Here is a 19281-nt window from a genome sequence, read left to right on the forward strand (position 1 = left end):
GTATTTTAGTATTTTAGTATTTTAGTATTTTAGTATTTTAGTATTTTAGTATTTTAGTATTTTAGTATTTTAGTATTTTAGTATTTTAGTATTTTAGTATTTTAGTATTTTAGTATTTTAGTATTTTAGTATTTTAGTATTTTAGTATTTTAGTATTTTAGTATTTTAGTATTTTAGTATTTTAGTATTTTAGTATTTTAGTATTTTAGTATTTTAGTATTTTAGTATTTTAGTATTTTAGTATTTTAGTATTTTAGTATTTTAGTATTTTAGTATTTTAGTATTTTAGTATTTTAGTATTTTAGTATTTTAGTATTTTAGTATTTTAGTATTTTAGTATTTTAGTATTTTAGTATTTTAGTATTTTAGTATTTTAGTATTTTAGTATTTTAGTATTTTAGTATTTTAGTATTTTAGTATTTTAGTAATTTAGTATTTTAGTATTTTATTATTTTTAAAACAAATGTTCTAGAATTGTTTTTAAATTGAAATTTGTTTTTTTTGCAATATTTTTTTCTTTTTTTGTATTTTAGAATTTTTAATATTGTGTTTTTTTTTGTGGTTTTGATTAGGTACTGTTTTTTTTTGCATTTTTGTGATTTATTTTGTTTTTTTTTTATTTTATTTTCTTTGTATTTAAGTTTTTTTTTAAATAATTTTCTGTGGTTTTTTAGTTTTGGTTTTCAGTGTTTTTTATTTAAAATTTTAATTTTTGTGTAATGAAGTTCTTTTTTGTATTTTCATAATTTTATTACTGTGTTTTTGTGTTTTTGATGAGTGCTTTTTGATATTTTTTCATTGTTGAATTTTGGCTTGTAATTTTTTTTCAGTCAGAGTTTGGCATCAGTTGAAAATATAAATTTCAGCAAAATTAATCGAATAGTAAAATAAATATCGAGAGAATGATCAAAATGTCAAGTTTTTTTTCCCAATGATTCAAAATTTTCCGTTACAACCTTCTTGATGACGCTCACTTCCACCCCTCTCCCCTTCCAAACCAGTGTTGCCATCCTCTTACTCCCTTCCCCAACATACAAATGCAACTTCTGAGCAGAAGATTTATCATCGTTCAGCAATGCGTAGCGAAGAATTTCGGTGTCACCGCCCCCCCTCCCCGCCCCTCTTATCCACAAACCTGAAGGAGGCCACAACATTTTGGCACTTTCAGCGCAGCGCAGATTATTTGAGTGCGCACACACTTTCACTGCAGTGCCCGCTCAACTGTGCCGAATCGTCACCACACCAAACTGTCTCGTAGAAAAGTGCAGTTTTAGTAGGTGGGAGGGGTTCACGATGGAAAGGGGGTGTTGATCATGAGTCATCCTCAAATGTGATCTACGTCAACCATTAGAGAGGCAGAACGGATCAATTTTGAACGCTTGTGGACGCGGTAAATTAGTAGTGAAAATTAGTGCGGGAGAGGTTCCCAATCACGGACTTCAACGAGTACCTTAGTGGGGAAGAGGTCACCGAATCTGAAGTGTTATGTTCCAGTGATCCGGCTGATCGGGTAAGTACGATTTAGGTTAGTCTGTCAACTGTCAAATGCCTCAACCATGCTTAAGGGTCAAGCTGTTTCTTGGCCCTTTGACATGTTAGGCGTCAATTTAGGTTAGATTGTGTTCAGGATTGATGTAGGACAGTTTTGATGAGTTTAGTTAGCTTTTCACTAGATAAATTTCAAGTGACGCAAGCTAACAGATGAAATCGATACTGTCAGGCTGAGGAAAGTTTTTTTTTCGCTTAGATTTGAGGAAGTTCGTAATTTTTCTGTGTGGCAGGGGCAACAATGGCCGATTCCGCTTAAAGTGGCGATGACTGTTTACGTTTATAGAATGATTTACAGCTGTTTTTGTTGTCGGCAGTCACACACGGCCGACAGCGGTCATCAGTAAAGAGCGCGAAAAAAGTCGTCGAAGAAAGTTTGACGAGGGGCGGAGAAAAAAAGGCCAATTTGGATGCTTTTAGCGGTTCCATTGTCAAGCCCGGCTTAAAACTAGAGTCCTCCAAGTACGTGTCTAAGCTACCTTGAAATTCAAAATCTTCATCCAAGCGCGCAAAAAAAAACCCCCAACAAGCCACGTCAAATCATAATAAATCTCCCCGCCCCAGGCGTGCTCGCGGCGCGAAAAGGTCCCGATTTTAATGCATCAATAAAATTTCGAACATTTTAGAATTTTCATCCGACGTGGCTCAGCAGCAGCAGCTGAAAAGGCCAACCAACCTTCTCTCGGGCAGAGAAGTGTGGTGCGATGATGAGTCACGGCGTTTTTCGAAAACGAAAACGAACCTCTCGCTGGTTGGTGTTGAGGCAGGACATTGGTTGGGCAAGAGAAGAAGTGGCGACCCTGTCAGGGACTAAATAAAAAAATTATGATTGCAAAGCTTTGAAATGATTTTTTTTCTAATTTCGGCATATTTTCATTATTTTAAGCAGCAAAAAATCCCTTAAGTATTTAAAACAATTTATGTTTTCTTATAAAACACTCATTTTTTTACAGTCTGCCAAGTAACTTAAAATTGGGTTCATATCAACTCTGCAAAAAAGCTTAGTGTTTAAAATGTTTACAAATACCTTATTTCTCTGAAAATAAATTTGAAATTTTTACACATAATATTAACATTTTCACAAAATTCTATAAAAAAAATAAAACATAACTGGGTCCGAAATCCGAGAGAACATTTTCTTACCACATTTTCCAATTTTCATTCAAAATATCTGGAAATTGAAAATCCACTGTGATTCGATAAATCAACTGTGGCCGAACAAACTGTTGAACAAGATGCATTATGTCAAGAAAGATCACGAAATTATTACCGTCAAAATTCAGATAAAAATAATTTTAATTCTTTTATAGTCATTCAAAATGTGTTAAAAAATTGGCTTTTAAATTTCGTCATTTCGGCCATTTTAGCCATTTTGGCTATTTTGGTAATTTAGGTCATTATGGTCATTTTGGCTATTATGGACATTTTGGTCATTTGAATAATTTTGGTCATTTTGTTCATTTTGGTTATTTGGCCATTTTGATCATTTTGGTCATTTAAGTCATTTTGTTCATTTTGGCCATTTTGGTCATTTAAGTCATTGTGGCCATTTTGGTCATTTAGGTCATTATGGTCATTTTGGCCATTTTGGTCATTAAGGTCATTAGGGTCATTTTGGCTTTTTTGGTCATTTTGGTCATTTGAATAATTTTGGTCATTTTGTTCATTTTGGTCATTTGGTCATTTTGGTCATTTTGGTCATTTGGCCATTTTGGTCATTTTGGCTACTTTGGTCAATAAGGTCATTATGGTCATTTTGGCTATTTTGGTCATTTTGGTCATTTTGTCATTTGGCCATTTTTGTCATTTTGGCTATTTTGGTAATTTAGGTCATTATGGTCATTTTGGCTATTTTGGTCACTTTGGTCATTTGAATAATTTTGGTCATTTTGTTCATTTTGATCATTTGGCCATTTTGATCATTTTGGTCATTTAAGTCATTTTGTTCATTTTGATCATTTTGATCATTTTGGCCATTTTGGTCATTTAAGTCATTTTGGCCATTTTGGTCATTTTGGTCATTTTGGTCATTTTGGCTATTTTGGTCATTAAGGTCATTATGGTCATTTTGGCTATTTTGGTCATTTTGGTCATTTGAATAATTTTGGTCATTTTGTTCATTTTGGTCATTTGGACATTTTGGTCATTTTGGTCATTTGGCCATTTTGGTCATTTTGGCTACTTTGGTCATTTTGGTCATTTGGCCATTTTTGTCATTTTGGCTATTTTGGTAATTTAGTTCATTATGGTCATTTTGGCTATTTTGGTCATTTGAATAATTTTGGTCATTTTGTTCATTTTGGATATTTGGCCATTTTGATCATTTTGGTCATTTAAGTCATTTTGTTCATTTTGATCATTTTGATCATTTTGGCCATTTTGGTAATTTAAGTCATTTTGGCCATTTTGGTCATTTTGGTCATTTTGGCTATTTTGGTCATTAAGGTTATTATGGTCATTTTGGCTATTTTGGCAATTTTGGACATTTTGGTCATTTGAATAATTTTGGTCATTTTGTTCATTTTGGCCATTTTTGTCATTTAAGTCATTGTGGCCATTTTGGTCATTTTGTTCAATATGGTCATTTTGGCTATTTTGGTCATTTAAGTCATTTTGGCCATTTTGGTCATTTTGGTCATTTTGGTCATTTAAGTCATTTTGTTCATTTTGATCATTTTGGCCATTTTGGTCATTTAAGTCATTTTGGCCATTTTGGTCATTTTGGTCATTTTGGTCATTTGGCCATTTTGGTCATTTTGGCTACTTTGGTCAATAAGGTCATTATGGTCATTTTGGCTATTTTGGTCATTTTGGTCATTTGGCCATTTTGGTCATTTTGGCTACTTTGGTCAATAAGGTCATTATGGTCATTTTGGCTATTTTGGTCATTTTGGTCATTTGGCCATTTTTGTCATTTTGGCTATTTTGGTCATTAAGGTCATTATGGTCATTTTGATCATTTTGGTCATTTAAGTCATTTTGTTCATTTTGATCATTTTGTTCATTTTGGTCATTTTGGTCATTTGGCCATTTTGGTCATTTTGGTCATTTGGCCATTTTGGTCATTTTGGCCATTTTGGCTATTTTGGTCATTTTGGCCATTTTGGTAATTTTGTTCATTTTGGTCATTTTGGCCATTTTGATAATTTTGTTCATTTTGGTCATTTTGTTCATTTTGTTCATTTTGGTATTTTTTTTAAATATTGGTCATTTTAGCCATTTTAGTCATTTTGGTTATTTTGGTCATTTTGGCCATTCTGTTCATTTTGGGCATTTTGGTCATTTTGTTCATTTTGTTAATTTTTTTTAAATATTGGTCATTTTGGCCATTTTAGTTATTTTGGTCATTTTGCTAATTTTGGTCATTTGCCCAACACTTTGATCATTTTGGCCGTTTTGGTATTTTTGGTCATTTTGGATATTTTGGTAATTTTTGCCATTTTGGTCATTTCGATAATTTAGTTTATTTTGTTCATTTTGGTCATTTTGGCCATTTGGGTCATTTTGGTAATTTTGTTAATTTTGGTAATTTGGTCACTTTTCCAGTTTGGTCATTTTGGTGATTTTGGCCTTTTTATGTTTAGGTTATTTTTGCCATTTTGATCATTTTTGTCTGTCTGGTCTTTTTGGAAATTTCCGCTATTTTTATCAATTTGGTAATTTTTTTCATTATGGTTTTGTTCATCTTGGTCATTTTGGCCATTTTAGTTATTTTGGTCATTTTGTTAATTTTGGTCATTTTGGGCATTTTGATCATTTTGACCATTTTGGTAATGTCGGTCATTTTGGATATTATGGTCATTTTTGCCATTTAGGCCATTTTGGTCATTTCGATAATTTAGTTTATTTTGTTCATTTTGGTCATTTTGGCCATTTGGGTCATTTTGGTTATTTTGTTAATTTTGGTAATTTGGTCACTTTGGCCATTTTGGTCATTTTGGTGATTTTGGCCTATTTATGTTTAGGTCATTTTTGCCATTTTGATCATTTTTGTCTGTCTGGTCTTTTTGGAAATTTTGGCTATTTTTAACAATTTGGTAATTTTTTTCATTATGGTTTTGATCATCTTGGTCATTTTGGCCATTTTTATAATTTTGTTCATTTTGGTCATTTTGTTAATTTTGGCCATTATGGTCATTTTGGCCATTTTGGTGGTCATTTTGGTAATTTTGGCCTTTTTATCTTTAGGTCATTAAGCCGTTTTGGTTATTTCGATTATTTTAGAAATATTTGTACATCTGGTACTGACAGGGTCAACCCCCTTCCCCCAATCTCCCAAAAGACGATCCCGTTCGGCCACCCGATTGGAGGTGAGCAAAGCAGCTGTTGTGCTAATGTTATGTTAAACCGCCCGTCGTCCTACCTCAACGCGAACCCTTAACAGTCATCCCACCCTAAAGTTTGTAGATCGAACGTCAACCGTCGAAATGCCGCCCTAGCAGTGTCAACGTCAGGCTTTGACAAGGTTCGACAACCACCCTGACTGACGGACGGGGCCGACAACGGCCCGAAATCCGTCCGACGGCTCGACAAAACGGCCCGAATTCCGACGGTTTGTCCGACGGAATTCGGGCCCTATTCGTGCGTATATGCAACACTTTGTCCGACGATCGTCGAAATCGACGTTTGAGAAAATCGACGTTGACGGGCCGTTGTCGGGCCGTTTTCGGGCGACTTTGTTATTTAGATTGTCCTGCCATTGTCGGGTGCTCTCGTTTCGGACTTTTGGGTTAAATTGATGCAAATAAAAGAGATTTCGTTAGAAAACATGTACTTTTTATTAATTTTGTCAAATGATTGTAAAATTGATGTTCACACTTTGTTTTGGACAATCCCAACAAATTTCTGCAGTAGTGTCATTCGTGTTTCTTGAGCTCCGGTTCCGGGCTCGGAACGCGTAATTAGTTTGTTCTTTGTGCCCGTTGTTGGTTCCATGTGGCAGAGCCAGCATTTTTATCTGGAATAAAGGATTATTTTAGTTAAGTGTCATGGGAAGCATAATCTAAATGTACCTCTTTCATTTATCCGTCTACAGGTCCCGTCATGCTCCTGAATCTGGTACATGATATACAGTAAATAGTTTTTTTTTCAACGGTACAATTAACACATTTTCTTACTGAATGGAGGAAGAAAAACTTGGAAACTAAGGAAAACGTCATTATTATTTTTTCAACGCCTTCTAAGATTTTTGCACGCCTTGTCGCCTCTCTGACATTCGATCAAAACGCACGACAAACGCTCGAAAATGGCAGGACTTAATCGATGTCGAGAGACAACGCTTCGAATTGCACGACCGCCGGACTTCAGTTTAACAGGGCAAACATGCTGCCACGCGGCACGGCACACTGCGATGGTCATCCCGCAAAGTTTTTTTTTCGTGGAATCCAACGTGGGGCCATTCGTCATTGGAAGGTAGGTTACTTACATGAGCTGCTGTCAACCAGATCCCGCAACGGTTCGTTGGTGTCCACGGTTTTCCACGTCATTGACTGAAAACGGCGAAAAATTAGTCACTTTCACTTGGGAAAACTTCCAACAAAACCTAACCTCGTCAATGTCCAAACTGAGCGGATTCTGCAAATGTCCCCTGACGGTTCCCTGCGGCGACGGTAGCGACCGCTGCGGAACCAACGGTGGCGGTGGTGACCGGCCCCGAACCTGTCTCCGGTACGCCCCCGGACTGGCGTACCCGGAACCGACGGCCGGCCGGGAACTCTTGGTGTACAAACTTGCTCCGGAACCACCCGCTCCTCCACTCCCGATCTGATACCGACCGTAGTCGGAGCCCCGACTGTAGGCGTTCCTCGTGCTGCTGCTGGGGGGTCGATAATCCGTGCTGGTGGTGGTGCTCGGTGGTAACCCGTGGAGGACACACCCCGTGCCGGGGTAGATTTACCGGAGTGTTGACCACCGAGGGGTTGTAGGAGGAGGAGGAGGTTATCGTGCTGTGGTGGCCGGGCACGGTTCTGCCATAAAACGTTGAGCTGTAGTGCGAGCTTGTCGAAGCGGCCGTGCCGTGAAGGTTCGAGTCCAGGGTGCCGTCGTCGCGGGCGTAGGAAGCTTCCTGCAACAAGGGGGAAGGGATAAAGTTTGTGTGTTGGGATAAAAGCGTTTGTGAGAAATTCTCTGGCAAAGTGAATGTGGGTAAATCAAAGGTTTAATTCTGGAGTTTTTTTTTAAAGGTCCAATAAACCAATTATAGAGTTTTTGCTTTTTGGGTGTTTTTGAAACCGCCTTCCCGAGCAGACGGAAATAACGTGGGCACAACATTTTTTGATATTAGAAAATACTAGGCCAATAAAATTTTATGTTATTTATATCAAGGTTTGTTATTCGCCGTTATGATTTTTTTTTGTTATTGGAATGTTATTGTAATAACAGACCAATAACAATTTGAGTTATTCTTCGAACAAATCTTTGTTATTCTTTTTTGTTATTTTAACAACTAATCCGATCATCCCAATAACATTTGTAGTTATTCTTCCATAACAAAAAATGTTATTCCCAAGTTGTTTTGGCTTTCAACCAATATCAAACCAATAACAAGTTTTGATATGATAACATAAACTGTTATTCAACTCTTCTGCAAAAATGGATTTTGCAAGAATATTCCATAACACTTTTTGTTATTTTAACAGTATTTGTTATTGAAATGGCATGAATTTTGTTATTACCGTCTGCCCGGATTGAGTCATGGTTATTCAAAAACACCCAAATAGCATAAACTGAAAATTTGGTTTATTGGCCCTTTAAAAAAAAAACAAAACTCCAAACTTAAGTTTCCTTGAAATATTTTTTTTTGTTGAGATAAGTCTTGAAATATGTTACATTTAGTGAACTTTAAAATTCCAAAAGGTCAAGAAACCATTATTTTTCGACTTTGAAATTTTTATCAATAATTCATCAAACATCGTTGATTTAAAAAAAAAATAATGCTGAAGGCGCAACATTAAGTGTTAAAAGCAATCATTTCTCACCATATTTATTAGAGTGGATTCGTTAATTCGATCGTCGAAGACACACAAATTCTATCTTGCAATCTACGCCTTCTACGACCAAATTTAAAGAAAGCATCTGAGCAAACCTTTAAAAAATCCGTTTTTTGAACTTAGAAATTCAGGGTTAAGTTTTAGAGAAAAAAGTACCCGGGCAGACGGTAATAAAAAAATTCATGCCATTTCAATAACAAATACTGTTAAAATAACAAAATGTGTTATGGAATCTTCTTGAAAAATTCATTTTTGCATAAGGGTTTAATAACAGTTTATGTTATCTTAACAAAATTTTTTATTGGTCTGATATTTGTTGAAAGCCACAACAACTTTGAAATAACGTTTTTTGTTATGGAAGAATACCGCCAACTGTTATTGGGAAGATCGGATTAGTTGTTAAAATAACAAAAAAATAATAACAAAGATTTGTTCGCAGAATAACTAAAAATGTTATTAGTCTATTATTACAATAACAATCCAATAACAAAAAAATCATAACGACGAATAACAAATCTTGTTATAAATAACAAAGAATAATATTGGCCTAGTATTTTCAAATATCAAAAAATGTTATTCCAAAGTTATTACCGTCTGCTCTGGTAGTTCGGAGCACTTTTAGAGTTCTGAAAAACGAAAAACGATTTTCTGACAAGTCAATTTGGACTTCTAAGTCATAAGTTATAGCAATTTTATAGTAAAAAAGATGTAAATTTAAAACTCAAATATCTCGCCCAATTTTAAGCGCCATGTTGCATTCTAAAGAGGAGATCTAGCACTATAAACGCTGGAAAAATTCCAGGGGTACTTTTCTATGAACTCGAGATATCCTCATCTAAAAATGTTTCATTTTCATTGGAAAAGTGTATGGGATCACCCTAACGAAATTCTAAAATTATCCGACTATATGTTTTTCCATGTAATTTTGCCCGCTGATTCTGAATCTGTCCTCAGAATTGAGCCAAAGTGTCAAAAATGGATTTTTGGTCATATGTTGGGTTTTATGGTAATTTTACATAGAAGAACAACTTTTTGGAAGACGAAAAAAATCCCAAAAATATTCCTGAAAAGTTTGATTTTCAAATTTACCCTAATCGTGAACCACCTTAATTTTGAACCAAACCAAAAGTTGTCCGTTTTCCATTTGCAACAACTCTTCTGAAGACACCAAAGCTCCAAAACGTCACCATTTTTCGGAAAATCCATTTTCCATTTAATTTTGCAACCTGGACCACTATGCACTGTGACGAGGAGTTCGTCATTTTTGGGTTAATTTTTTTTTTCACTGGGCCTAGAAAGCTTTCAAAGGGTGTTATTTTGAATATTTAGCCTTTTCAAAATTTTAGTCAAGATTCAAAAATTAAAAACAGATTTCGAAGGGATCAGAAAATTTTACATTTATTTTTTAAAATTAAAAATAGGACCATTAGTTTCTTGATATTGGTACCAGAAAATAAAGGATAAGACTTAAAAAAAACCTGTATTTTCTTTATTTGCTGTATTTCAATGTCTCTTAGGGAATTTTAATGGAAACTTTTTCACCTCTTAAAAAAAATATTTACAGAAATGGCCAATCATGACACTATTTAAAAAAATCGAAATACTGGATTTTTTCTGTTAAAATTAAACTTTAAGTGGCTTTATCTTGAAAACGATGCACTTTATCAAAAATCTGTAAAATACTTTCTGTAGCAAATTTAATTTTACATTTTAAACTGAAGTAGAACAAATCGAGTAAAATTCCTATTTTTCCATGCGGTTTTTGTCCTATAAAATATATCCAAAAAAATGCAAAAATATATATGGATCTTGAAAAAAATTTGCGAAAGAAAAATATTTAAAAATATGCATTTTTATTTCGTGTACCGTCATCAGGGGTGACATTGGGTCGGAGGGGTGAGAATGGGTTAAACAAAAATGCTGAAATTTGTATGACCCAATGTCACCCTTGATGACGGTACCAGTTTTTTTTTTGCCAAAGACACCAAACCGATCCGATAATTATTTCAAAACATAAAGATTTTCGAATATTTACGCACTATTGTGTATGGACTACTGCCAAAATTGTATGGATGGCTTACTATGGGCGAACCAATGACACAAAATGGCTACTTTGGTCATAGAAAATGTCCCAAAAAAGTTTGAGCCAATTCAATTGATATAAATAAAATCCATTTATGGTTTTCTTGAAGAAGCTCCTCTGATTGTAAACATTCTGATGCAAAAAGTATTGAAGCATTTATTAAAAAAAATATTTTAGTTCGAATTCCCTTTTTTTCAGATATGTGATCTCTAATTTAAATGGCAAAATAAAGAGGAATTAATTGTTAATTCCTTTATTTGACATCCTAGACAAATGGTGTTTTTGGAAGAGTTGTTGTACTTGGTTAGGACTATTTATAAAAGTTATTGACCATTCCGGGTGTCAATCAACCAATAACAACTAATATTGTTGGATGAAGTTTTAAGGCATTGCTGTCTTCGGTAGAATAGAAAAAAAAAACATTAAAAAAGTATGTCAAAACCGGCCAGGGGTAATAACAAAATCCATACCATTTTAATATCAAATACTGTTAAAATAACAAAAAGTGTTTTGGAATCTTCTTGAAAAATCCATTTTCGCATAAGAGTTTAATAACAGATTATGTTATCTAAACAAAGTTTGTGGTTAGTTTTATCCCGGGCAGACGGTAATAACAAAATTCATGCCATTTCAATAACAGATACTGTTAAAATAACAGAAAGTGTTATGGAATCATCCTGACAAAATATTTTTTGCATAAGAATTTAATAACAGTTTATGTTATCATAAAAAAAATTGTTATTGGTTTGATAGTTGTTGAAAGCCAAAACAACTTAGGAATAAAATTTTTTTGTTATGGAAGAATACCGCCAACTGTTATTGGGATGATCGGAATATTTGTTAAAATAACAAAAAATAATAACAAAGATTTGTTCGAAGAATAACTGAAAATGATATTAGTGTGTTATTACAATAACAATCCAATAACCAAAAAATCATAACGACTAATAACAAATCTTGTTATATATAACAAAAAATGTTATTGGCCTAGTATTTTCAAATATCAAAAAATGTTATTCACAAGTTATTTCCGTTCGGGATATTGTCTGAAAGCCAAAACAACTTTGAAATAACATTTTTTGCTATGGAAGAATACCTCCAACTGTTATTGGGATAATAGGGTCAGTTGTTAAAAACAGAATAACAAAGATTTATGAGAAGAATAACTAAAAATGTTATTAGTCTGTTATTACAATAACAATCAAAAAAAAAAAAAAAAATCATAACGACGAATAACAAATCATGTTATAAATAACATAAAATGTTATTGGCCTAGTATTTTCAAATATCAAAAAAATGTTATTCCAGAGTTATATTCGTCTGCTCGGGTTCCCAAACAACGACGTGAACTTCAAGTACGCATAATGCATAAAATTAACCAGTCTTACAACAACTACGTTATTCAACGCCATTCCGGTTATGTCACGGTACAACTACTTTAACTTTACTCCTATTTTCCAGAGAAATAATTCAACTGAAAGCTTCCCCACTGCCACTCACCTCTTCATCCTCATCATCCGGATCGTCCGGATAAACAATCGCCTCATTCTCCCCCGGGAAAAACTTGCACAGCTGGTTCATCGTGTCCACGACCTCCTGCATCGAGGGGCGCTTCGTCGGATTCTGGTTCCAGCAGCTGGTCATCAGCTGCGCTATCGGCCTCGGACAGTCCTCAATGGGCGGAGGCCGCGTCCCCTGGTGAACCCGCCACATAATGGCGTAACTGTTTTCGATGCTGCGAAACGGTTGCTCTCTGGCGATGACCTCCCACAGGATGATGCCCCAACTGAAGACGTCGCACTTTTCCGTGTAGGTGGAGCCTTCGAACACTTCCGGGGCCATCCAGGCGGCGCTGCCCTTGTTGTTGGTCATCCGGGTGGATTTATCCGTGACGGTGCCAAAGTCACAGATTTTTAGGACGGTTCCGCACTTGACTAGGAGTAGGTTTGGGGGTTTGAGGTCCCGATGGATCATCGGCTTCGGGGTCATGTCGTGGAGGTAGGCGACGCCCTCCGCGCACTGCCGGGCCCAACTCATGGCATGGGCCGCCGTGTAGAACGGCTTCGGCCTGCAGTGCAGTGCCGTATGCAACGACCCCCCGTCGGCGTACTCCATCACCAGACAAACGTTCGGACGCTTCGTGCACGCCCCGTACAGCCCAATTATGTTGGGGTGGGCCACCCGCGACAACTGACAGACCTCCGTGATAAATGCATTCCGTTCCGATTCCAGCTCGATGTACTTGACCGCCACATAGTTGTCCTTCCAGCGGCCCTTGATGACCGTCCCGAACGAACCCTTGCCGACAGTCTAAAAAGAAATAAAAAGCAATTTAATCCTACAAATCCAAGAATAACAACCCAAACCGCCTCACCCCAATCGATTCGATCTCCTTGATGTCGATCTCGGTCACAAACGACGGCAGGATGTTGTTGATCAGACTGTTCCGTTGCGTTGCCATTGCGCGCCCCCGGGGAAGAACCAACCAGGCCGGAAGCCGGAAGAACCAGGTCGTGTGTGTACGGTACAAACAAAAACAAAACAAACTTACCCTTTTCCCTTCGACGGATTGACGTACTAGCGCACCCCCCGAAATTAACACACTTGGACACTCTACGGCACGTTACGGAGTGGAACCACGCGCACTGGACCGGGTTAGATTGCGGTGGAAATCATCATTATTTTGGGGGTTTTTTTGGGTGAATTTTTGCACCAGAAATTTTTGTCTGCCCACAATATCTCACTGGCAGCTTGCGCACGGATTTTGACGTTTTCGGCAAAAGCTTCCCAGCTGATGGCGAGCCAAGGAACGAACGGGAAAGTGAGAGACGTCAGCTGGGCTGCGTTTCAAGCGTTCCGAAGAGAGAGAAAGGAACGTTGTGGAAAGTGGAATCCAACTGGAATCACAACGGGAACAAGATTATCCGCGTTCGACGCAAAGGTGGAAGCAGACTTTTACACCAGTTCGATTTTTCGAAGATCTGTCAGTCTGACAATTTACAGACAATTTTGCTTTGTTCAATGGTCGATTACGGCAGCAGACTATGATGACAGGTGCATTCTTTTATTACGTAACGCAAAAGTGTGGATTTTCGGACCACCCTACCCCCCTCCTAAAAATATTTCAATGCGAATTTTACAAATTTTGTATGGAGCAAAACATTTTTTTCCTAGGCCTTCAGATAATCGAGTCTGGACTGTAATGTTATTGGGTCCTAAAATTAAATTTAAATTGCTGATATTATTGTTCATAATTTTCTAAGAACAATGACCGTTTGCATGACAACAAAGAGTTTAAAATTGATTTTTAAATTAATTTAAAAAAAAAAATACCACCCTTTAGGACCCTATTGGGCCAATGTCAGTGGATGTTTGTTTACAAGCTAGCCCAAAAATCATGGCAATATCGTCACCTTATTTACAAGCAAGTAAAACTACATTGTTTTATATATTCTTTTGTTTTCTCTTTATTTCGGAAGTCACTTTTGTTGTCCCCCCAAAAGGTTATGCTGTAGAGTGGTTATGACTCTCACATCCTGTTAGATGGAGTCATAGATGTTTAAGTTTTGAAATAAAACAATTATTTCGTTGGTTTTAAATAAAATATCCTCTGGAGGGTCCACTTCCATTTTTTCCAGTTTAGGATATTGGACACTGTATTGTAAGATTATGCAGAAAAAACATAATAAGATGAAAAGAATGAGGACCTAAAATGAAAAAAAAGTTATCTACACAGTTTTTGGTAAATTATGTTTTGCCCTTACCAGTAATGGTTTCCCTGAAAAATAAAAAAAAAACACACTCAATTAAATACTGTTCTAAAGCCAACATTAAGAATTGGAAAAAAACATATCCTGGTAGCAGACGGTCTTATCACACTAGATCTTCATACAAACTTCTGTAGAATGCTACTGAACTACTCTCATAGGGAGATAAACCTCATGCTTTCGAGTGAATATCATTTTCCAATAATTTTCCACTTACGTTTTTCCTCAAACGGATCGACGTCCATCGGTTCGACACTGGGCTCTGTTTCCTGTTTGTGAAAAATTATTTAAATTACCAGTCATTTCAGTGAACTGATTAAAACAGACCTTGATATCTCTGGGTTCATGTTTTACCCACTCAATTGCAGTTGGTGCTGAAAAAAGCATCGTTGTCTCATTAAAAATAGATTGGGGTAATTCTCTACCAACTCACACGAAATCGGGAAAAGTTGCCCCGACCCCTCTTCGATTTGCGTGAAACTTTGTCCTAAGGGGTAACTTTTGTCCCTGATCAAGAATCCGAGGTCAGTTTTTTGATATCTCGTGACGGAGGGGCGGTACGACCCCTTCCATTTTTGAACATGCGAAAAAAGAGGTGTTTTTCAAAAATTTGCAGCCTGAAACGGTGATGAGATAGAAATTTGGTGTCAAAGGGACTTTTAAGTAAAATTAGACGCCCGATTTGATGGCGTACTCAGAATTCCGAAAAAACGTATTTTTCATTGAAAAAAACACTAAAAAAGTTTTAAAAATTCTCCCATTTTCCGTTACTCGACTGTAAAAAATTTTGGAACATGTCATTTTATGAGAAATTTAATGTACTTTTTGAATCTACATTGACCCAGAAGGGTAATTTTTTCATTTAGAACAAAATTTTTCATTTTAAAATTTCGTGTTTTTTCTAACTTTGCAGGGTTATTTTTTAGGGTGTAATAATGTTCTACAAAGTTGTAGAGCAGACAATTACAAAAATTTTGATATATAGACATAAGGGGTTTGCTTATAAACATCAAGAGTTATCGCGATTTTACGAAAAAAAGTTTTGAAAAAGTTACTTTTTGCGTTTCTCTTTGTTTCGTCGTCCGTGTCTGTCGCGGGTGACCATGAACAGCCATGATCGATGACGACCAACTTTTTCAAAACTTTTTTTCGTAAAATCGCGATAACTCGTGATGTTTATAAGCAAACCCCTTATGTCTATACATAAAAATTTTTGTAATTGTCTGTTCTATAACTTTGTAGAACATTATTACACTCTAAAAAATAACCCTGCAAAGTTAGAAAAAACACGAAATTTTAAAATGAAAAATTTTGTTCTAAATGAAAAAAATGACCCTTCTGGGTCAATGTAGATTAGAAAAGTACATTAAATTTCCCATAAAATGACATGTTCCAAATTTTTACAGTCGAGTAACGGAAAATGGGAGAATTTTAAAACTTTTTAGTGTTTTTCGATGAAAATACGTTTTCGGAATTCTGAGTACGCCATCAAATCGGGCGTCTAATTTTACTTAAAAGTCCCTTTGACACCAAATTTCTATCTCATCACCGTTTCAGGCTGCAAATTATTGAAAAATACCTCTTTTTTCGCATGTTCAAAAATGGAAGGGATCGTACCGCCCCTCCGTCACGAGATATCAAAAAACGGACCTCGGATTCGTGATCAGGGACAAAAGTTACCCCTTAGGACAAAGTTTCACGCAAATCGAAGAGGGGTCGGGGCAACTGCTGTGTGAGTTGGCGGAGAATTACCCATTGAAAAAAGTTAAGGAGCTGTTAGACTATGGCAAACAAACTCGCACTTTTTTGTGTTTGACCCTTTGCGATAAACTCGCAAACAAAGCTAAATGTATGCAGGCTGACGTTTCTGCAGACAAACTGCTAAACTGTCAAAAAGTTTGTTAGTTTGTTTGCCATAGTCTAATAGGTCCTTTACCGATAGCTGAAGAGAGCTAACAAATCATAATTTGAGCTGCTCATTTTGATCGTTTCGAAAAGATTATTAATCAATAATCGTGGGCCTACATAAACTTTCTTTGAATTTGCTGAAGCGATAAGGGATGTCTCGAAATTCGGACTACACACAATTAAACACTTACGTGGTACTGCATATAGATTGATAGTTATGTTAATATTCATTGTGTAGTTATAATCTAAATCCTGAAAAAAAGAAAAAAATATTTTTTTGAAGCGCGTGTTCGATTTTTTTTAGCATGATTAGCAGCTGTTGATTGCTTCCAGATAATGCAAGTCCATTCAAGAAATTTCATGTTTTTTCTTGATACACTATCCCAAGTGCAATGTATCACGTCCATATATCGTTGGCAATGCATTTGACCTAGAAGGCACTGCACTTAGTCGAACTGTGGATCATCAAGAATTTCTGGAAACGCACAGGTCAGAAAGGTAAAAAGTGGCCCCAATTATGTTGTGTGCCGTATACGGGATTCCTCCCGTGAGAATGATTGATTTTACACCTTTACATACGCCCACACATTTGCGCGTAAAAAAAATGCTCACAGTTTATGCGGATCGCCACTATCACTGATTTTTTAAATATTTTTTGCTGCTCTCACTCGGTGAAATATATTAGGAATAAAAATTAACTGCAATTTCAGAGAACTAAACAAAATAAAAAAAAAATTAAATCGCGAACTCGTACGTACCAAAAATAAATCCACAGAAGCGCGTTGGTACCTTGCTCTACCAACACTGTGCGACAGAATAAGCACGCGCGTACATATAAGAGGATATGTGTTCGCGCCAAAATGTTATCAGCTGTACGTAACACTGGTATCAGTGATGGGTGGTAGTACAGAGCGAAGTTTAGCGCGAATCACGTTTAATTGCTCTATAATTCCGCCAGATGTCGCGAAACATCGAAGAAAGACGATTAAAAATGTTGTGTCGTTCCAGAGAAATCGACGAAATTAGAACGCTGCTAGAATCCTTCTAGAACGCCGTGACTGGAACGAAGCAACATTTTTCAATATTTCAAAGCAATTTATACGTCTTGTTCGGATCTACAAATAGCTTCCATAAGAATGTAACAACATTACACTGTTTTCGAGAAACCAACCTAATAAAAAGCGTAACGCCTGGGGGGTTTTAGTGTTAGGATAATTGGAAATTGCATAATATAATAAATAGTACAGCCAGTTTGCAATCATTAGATTTCAAAAATCTAATTTCTAACGATTTTTTTTTTGCGGAAAAAAGCTTTTGCGGTACTGTTTATCGAAAGTTCACTAAAACTCAAAATATATTGAAATCGACTCATCTTGTCGCACGCCGCTTTTTTGACGTTCCGAGAAAAACGCGTTTTAATGTTTGACCTTGATTATTCAAGTCCTGCTTAAAACATCGTAATTCATCAGTCATTGATTGGTCACTCATTTTATAATTATTTGAAATTATAAACCATCTAAGTTCAACTCTATATAAAAATGTTACGCTGAGTATAATATTTCACCATTTAATTACATATTATTTTGATCATATCATTCCACAGCCGGCTGTCTAAGATTGAATCATTTATGCTAAACTCATCAGCAAATAAACGGGAATAGTCTCATCCGCAGCATCCGATTGTTTGCCTTTAGAATAATACATGACCCTATTAAACAAAATTTATTAAAAAAAAAGCGCGCAATGTAAAGAATAACAAATACGTTTTGTTTGTTTGACCATTCAAGATAGCACGACAAGATTGAAGTTTCTGTCATATGAAAAGTGACAAAAATGCACGGAGTTTTTTTTTCGTTTTTTTATTGAATATCTCAGGATTGAAATCGAATTTTGGGGATCTGTTAAGGCCAAAAGGTACCAGTCCGTGCTTTTTTGAACACAGATATGGCACTGCCCTGTTTTTGGTGTAGTAATAAATAGCTGAAGAAGAAGTAACTTATAATTGTAAGTTTTGCAAAATAATAAGCTTTATTGTAGTGAATGGTTATGTGGTTGAAAATATGGTAAAATCCTTTAATTGAAGTCGAAGTGAAATCATATATAATTACTCATTACCACAGCTCCTCTTAGATTATTTGTTTTTATTAATCGCCGCTTGTTTAACCTTCGGGAAGTCGCGCTAGTGTACTTTGTGCACCAGATTTGGAAAACTTCGAAAAACAATTGTTTTTCATGAAATAATCAAGCCGTAGCCTTGATATATGCTCAAGATAAACCTTTTTACTTACGGAAACAAGTTGACCTAAGTCATTGTATAGTTAAAACTATTTTTAATATATTTTTTAAAATAGCGTTTTTGAGTTGGTGCACAAAGTACACCAGCGCGACTGCTCGTGTAAGTATTTTTTTTTGGTGGAATGAATACCGGAAGTTACACATTGTTTTTATGAGTCACAATCTGGATTAATTGACCCCAACACTGTTGCATTGTATTCAGGGGGCCTCTTATAACGACTCAATGCATATATGGGATCTGAGTGTGGTCCGGTGGCCCTTGGGGATGTTCCGAAGAGGGGACATATCCGAAATTGCGGTCCGCTATGCATGATGGGTGTCAAACTTCATAATATTCAACGGCAAACCTCAATATGAACATGTAAAGTGTCAGAGATGATCTTGCCACCATCCGGATTAACCCGGTGGCCCTGGGGATGTTCCGGAGAGGGGACACTTCCGAAATTCCGGTCCGCAAGGCATAATGGGTGTCAAACTTCATAATTTTCAATGAACATTTAAAGTGTCACAGATAATCTTGCCACAATCCGGATTAACCCGGTGGCTCCGGGGATGTTCCGTAGAGGGGACATTTCCGAAATTCCGGTCCGCTAGGCATGATGGGTGTCAAACTTCATAATTTTCAACGGCAAACCTCAATATGAACATGTAAAGTGTCAGAGATGATCTTGCCACCATCCGGATTAACCCG

The 19281-nt window shown here is 36.2% G+C and overlaps 1 protein-coding gene and 1 long non-coding RNA gene across 2 annotated transcripts in view; both read right to left on the bottom strand.

The window, feature by feature from the left end:
- Nucleotides 1-13234, bottom strand: part of LOC6038299 (mitogen-activated protein kinase kinase kinase 7) — a 38877-nt gene extending 25643 nt beyond the window's left edge. Inside the window, 5 exon segments of the mRNA XM_038267123.1 lie at nucleotides 6974-7037; nucleotides 7096-7387; nucleotides 7389-7612; nucleotides 12121-12930; nucleotides 12995-13234. Of these exon segments, the coding sequence (XP_038123051.1) occupies nucleotides 6974-7037; nucleotides 7096-7387; nucleotides 7389-7612; nucleotides 12121-12930; nucleotides 12995-13081 (1477 nt within the window). The 5' untranslated portion in view covers nucleotides 13082-13234.
- Nucleotides 13235-14606: 1372 nt separating this feature from the next.
- Nucleotides 14607-16541, bottom strand: LOC119769615. Its single transcript, XR_005278452.1, has 3 exons — nucleotides 16487-16541; nucleotides 14715-14761; nucleotides 14607-14656 (listed from the first exon to the last, which is right to left on the bottom strand). It is a non-coding gene; the product is annotated as an uncharacterized LOC119769615 (long non-coding RNA).
- Nucleotides 16542-19281: the final 2740 nt, after the last annotated feature.

This window comes from Culex quinquefasciatus, chromosome 1 (genome assembly GCF_015732765.1).
Source record: "Culex quinquefasciatus strain JHB chromosome 1, VPISU_Cqui_1.0_pri_paternal, whole genome shotgun sequence".
Classification (NCBI taxonomy): domain Eukaryota; kingdom Metazoa; phylum Arthropoda; class Insecta; order Diptera; family Culicidae; genus Culex; species Culex quinquefasciatus.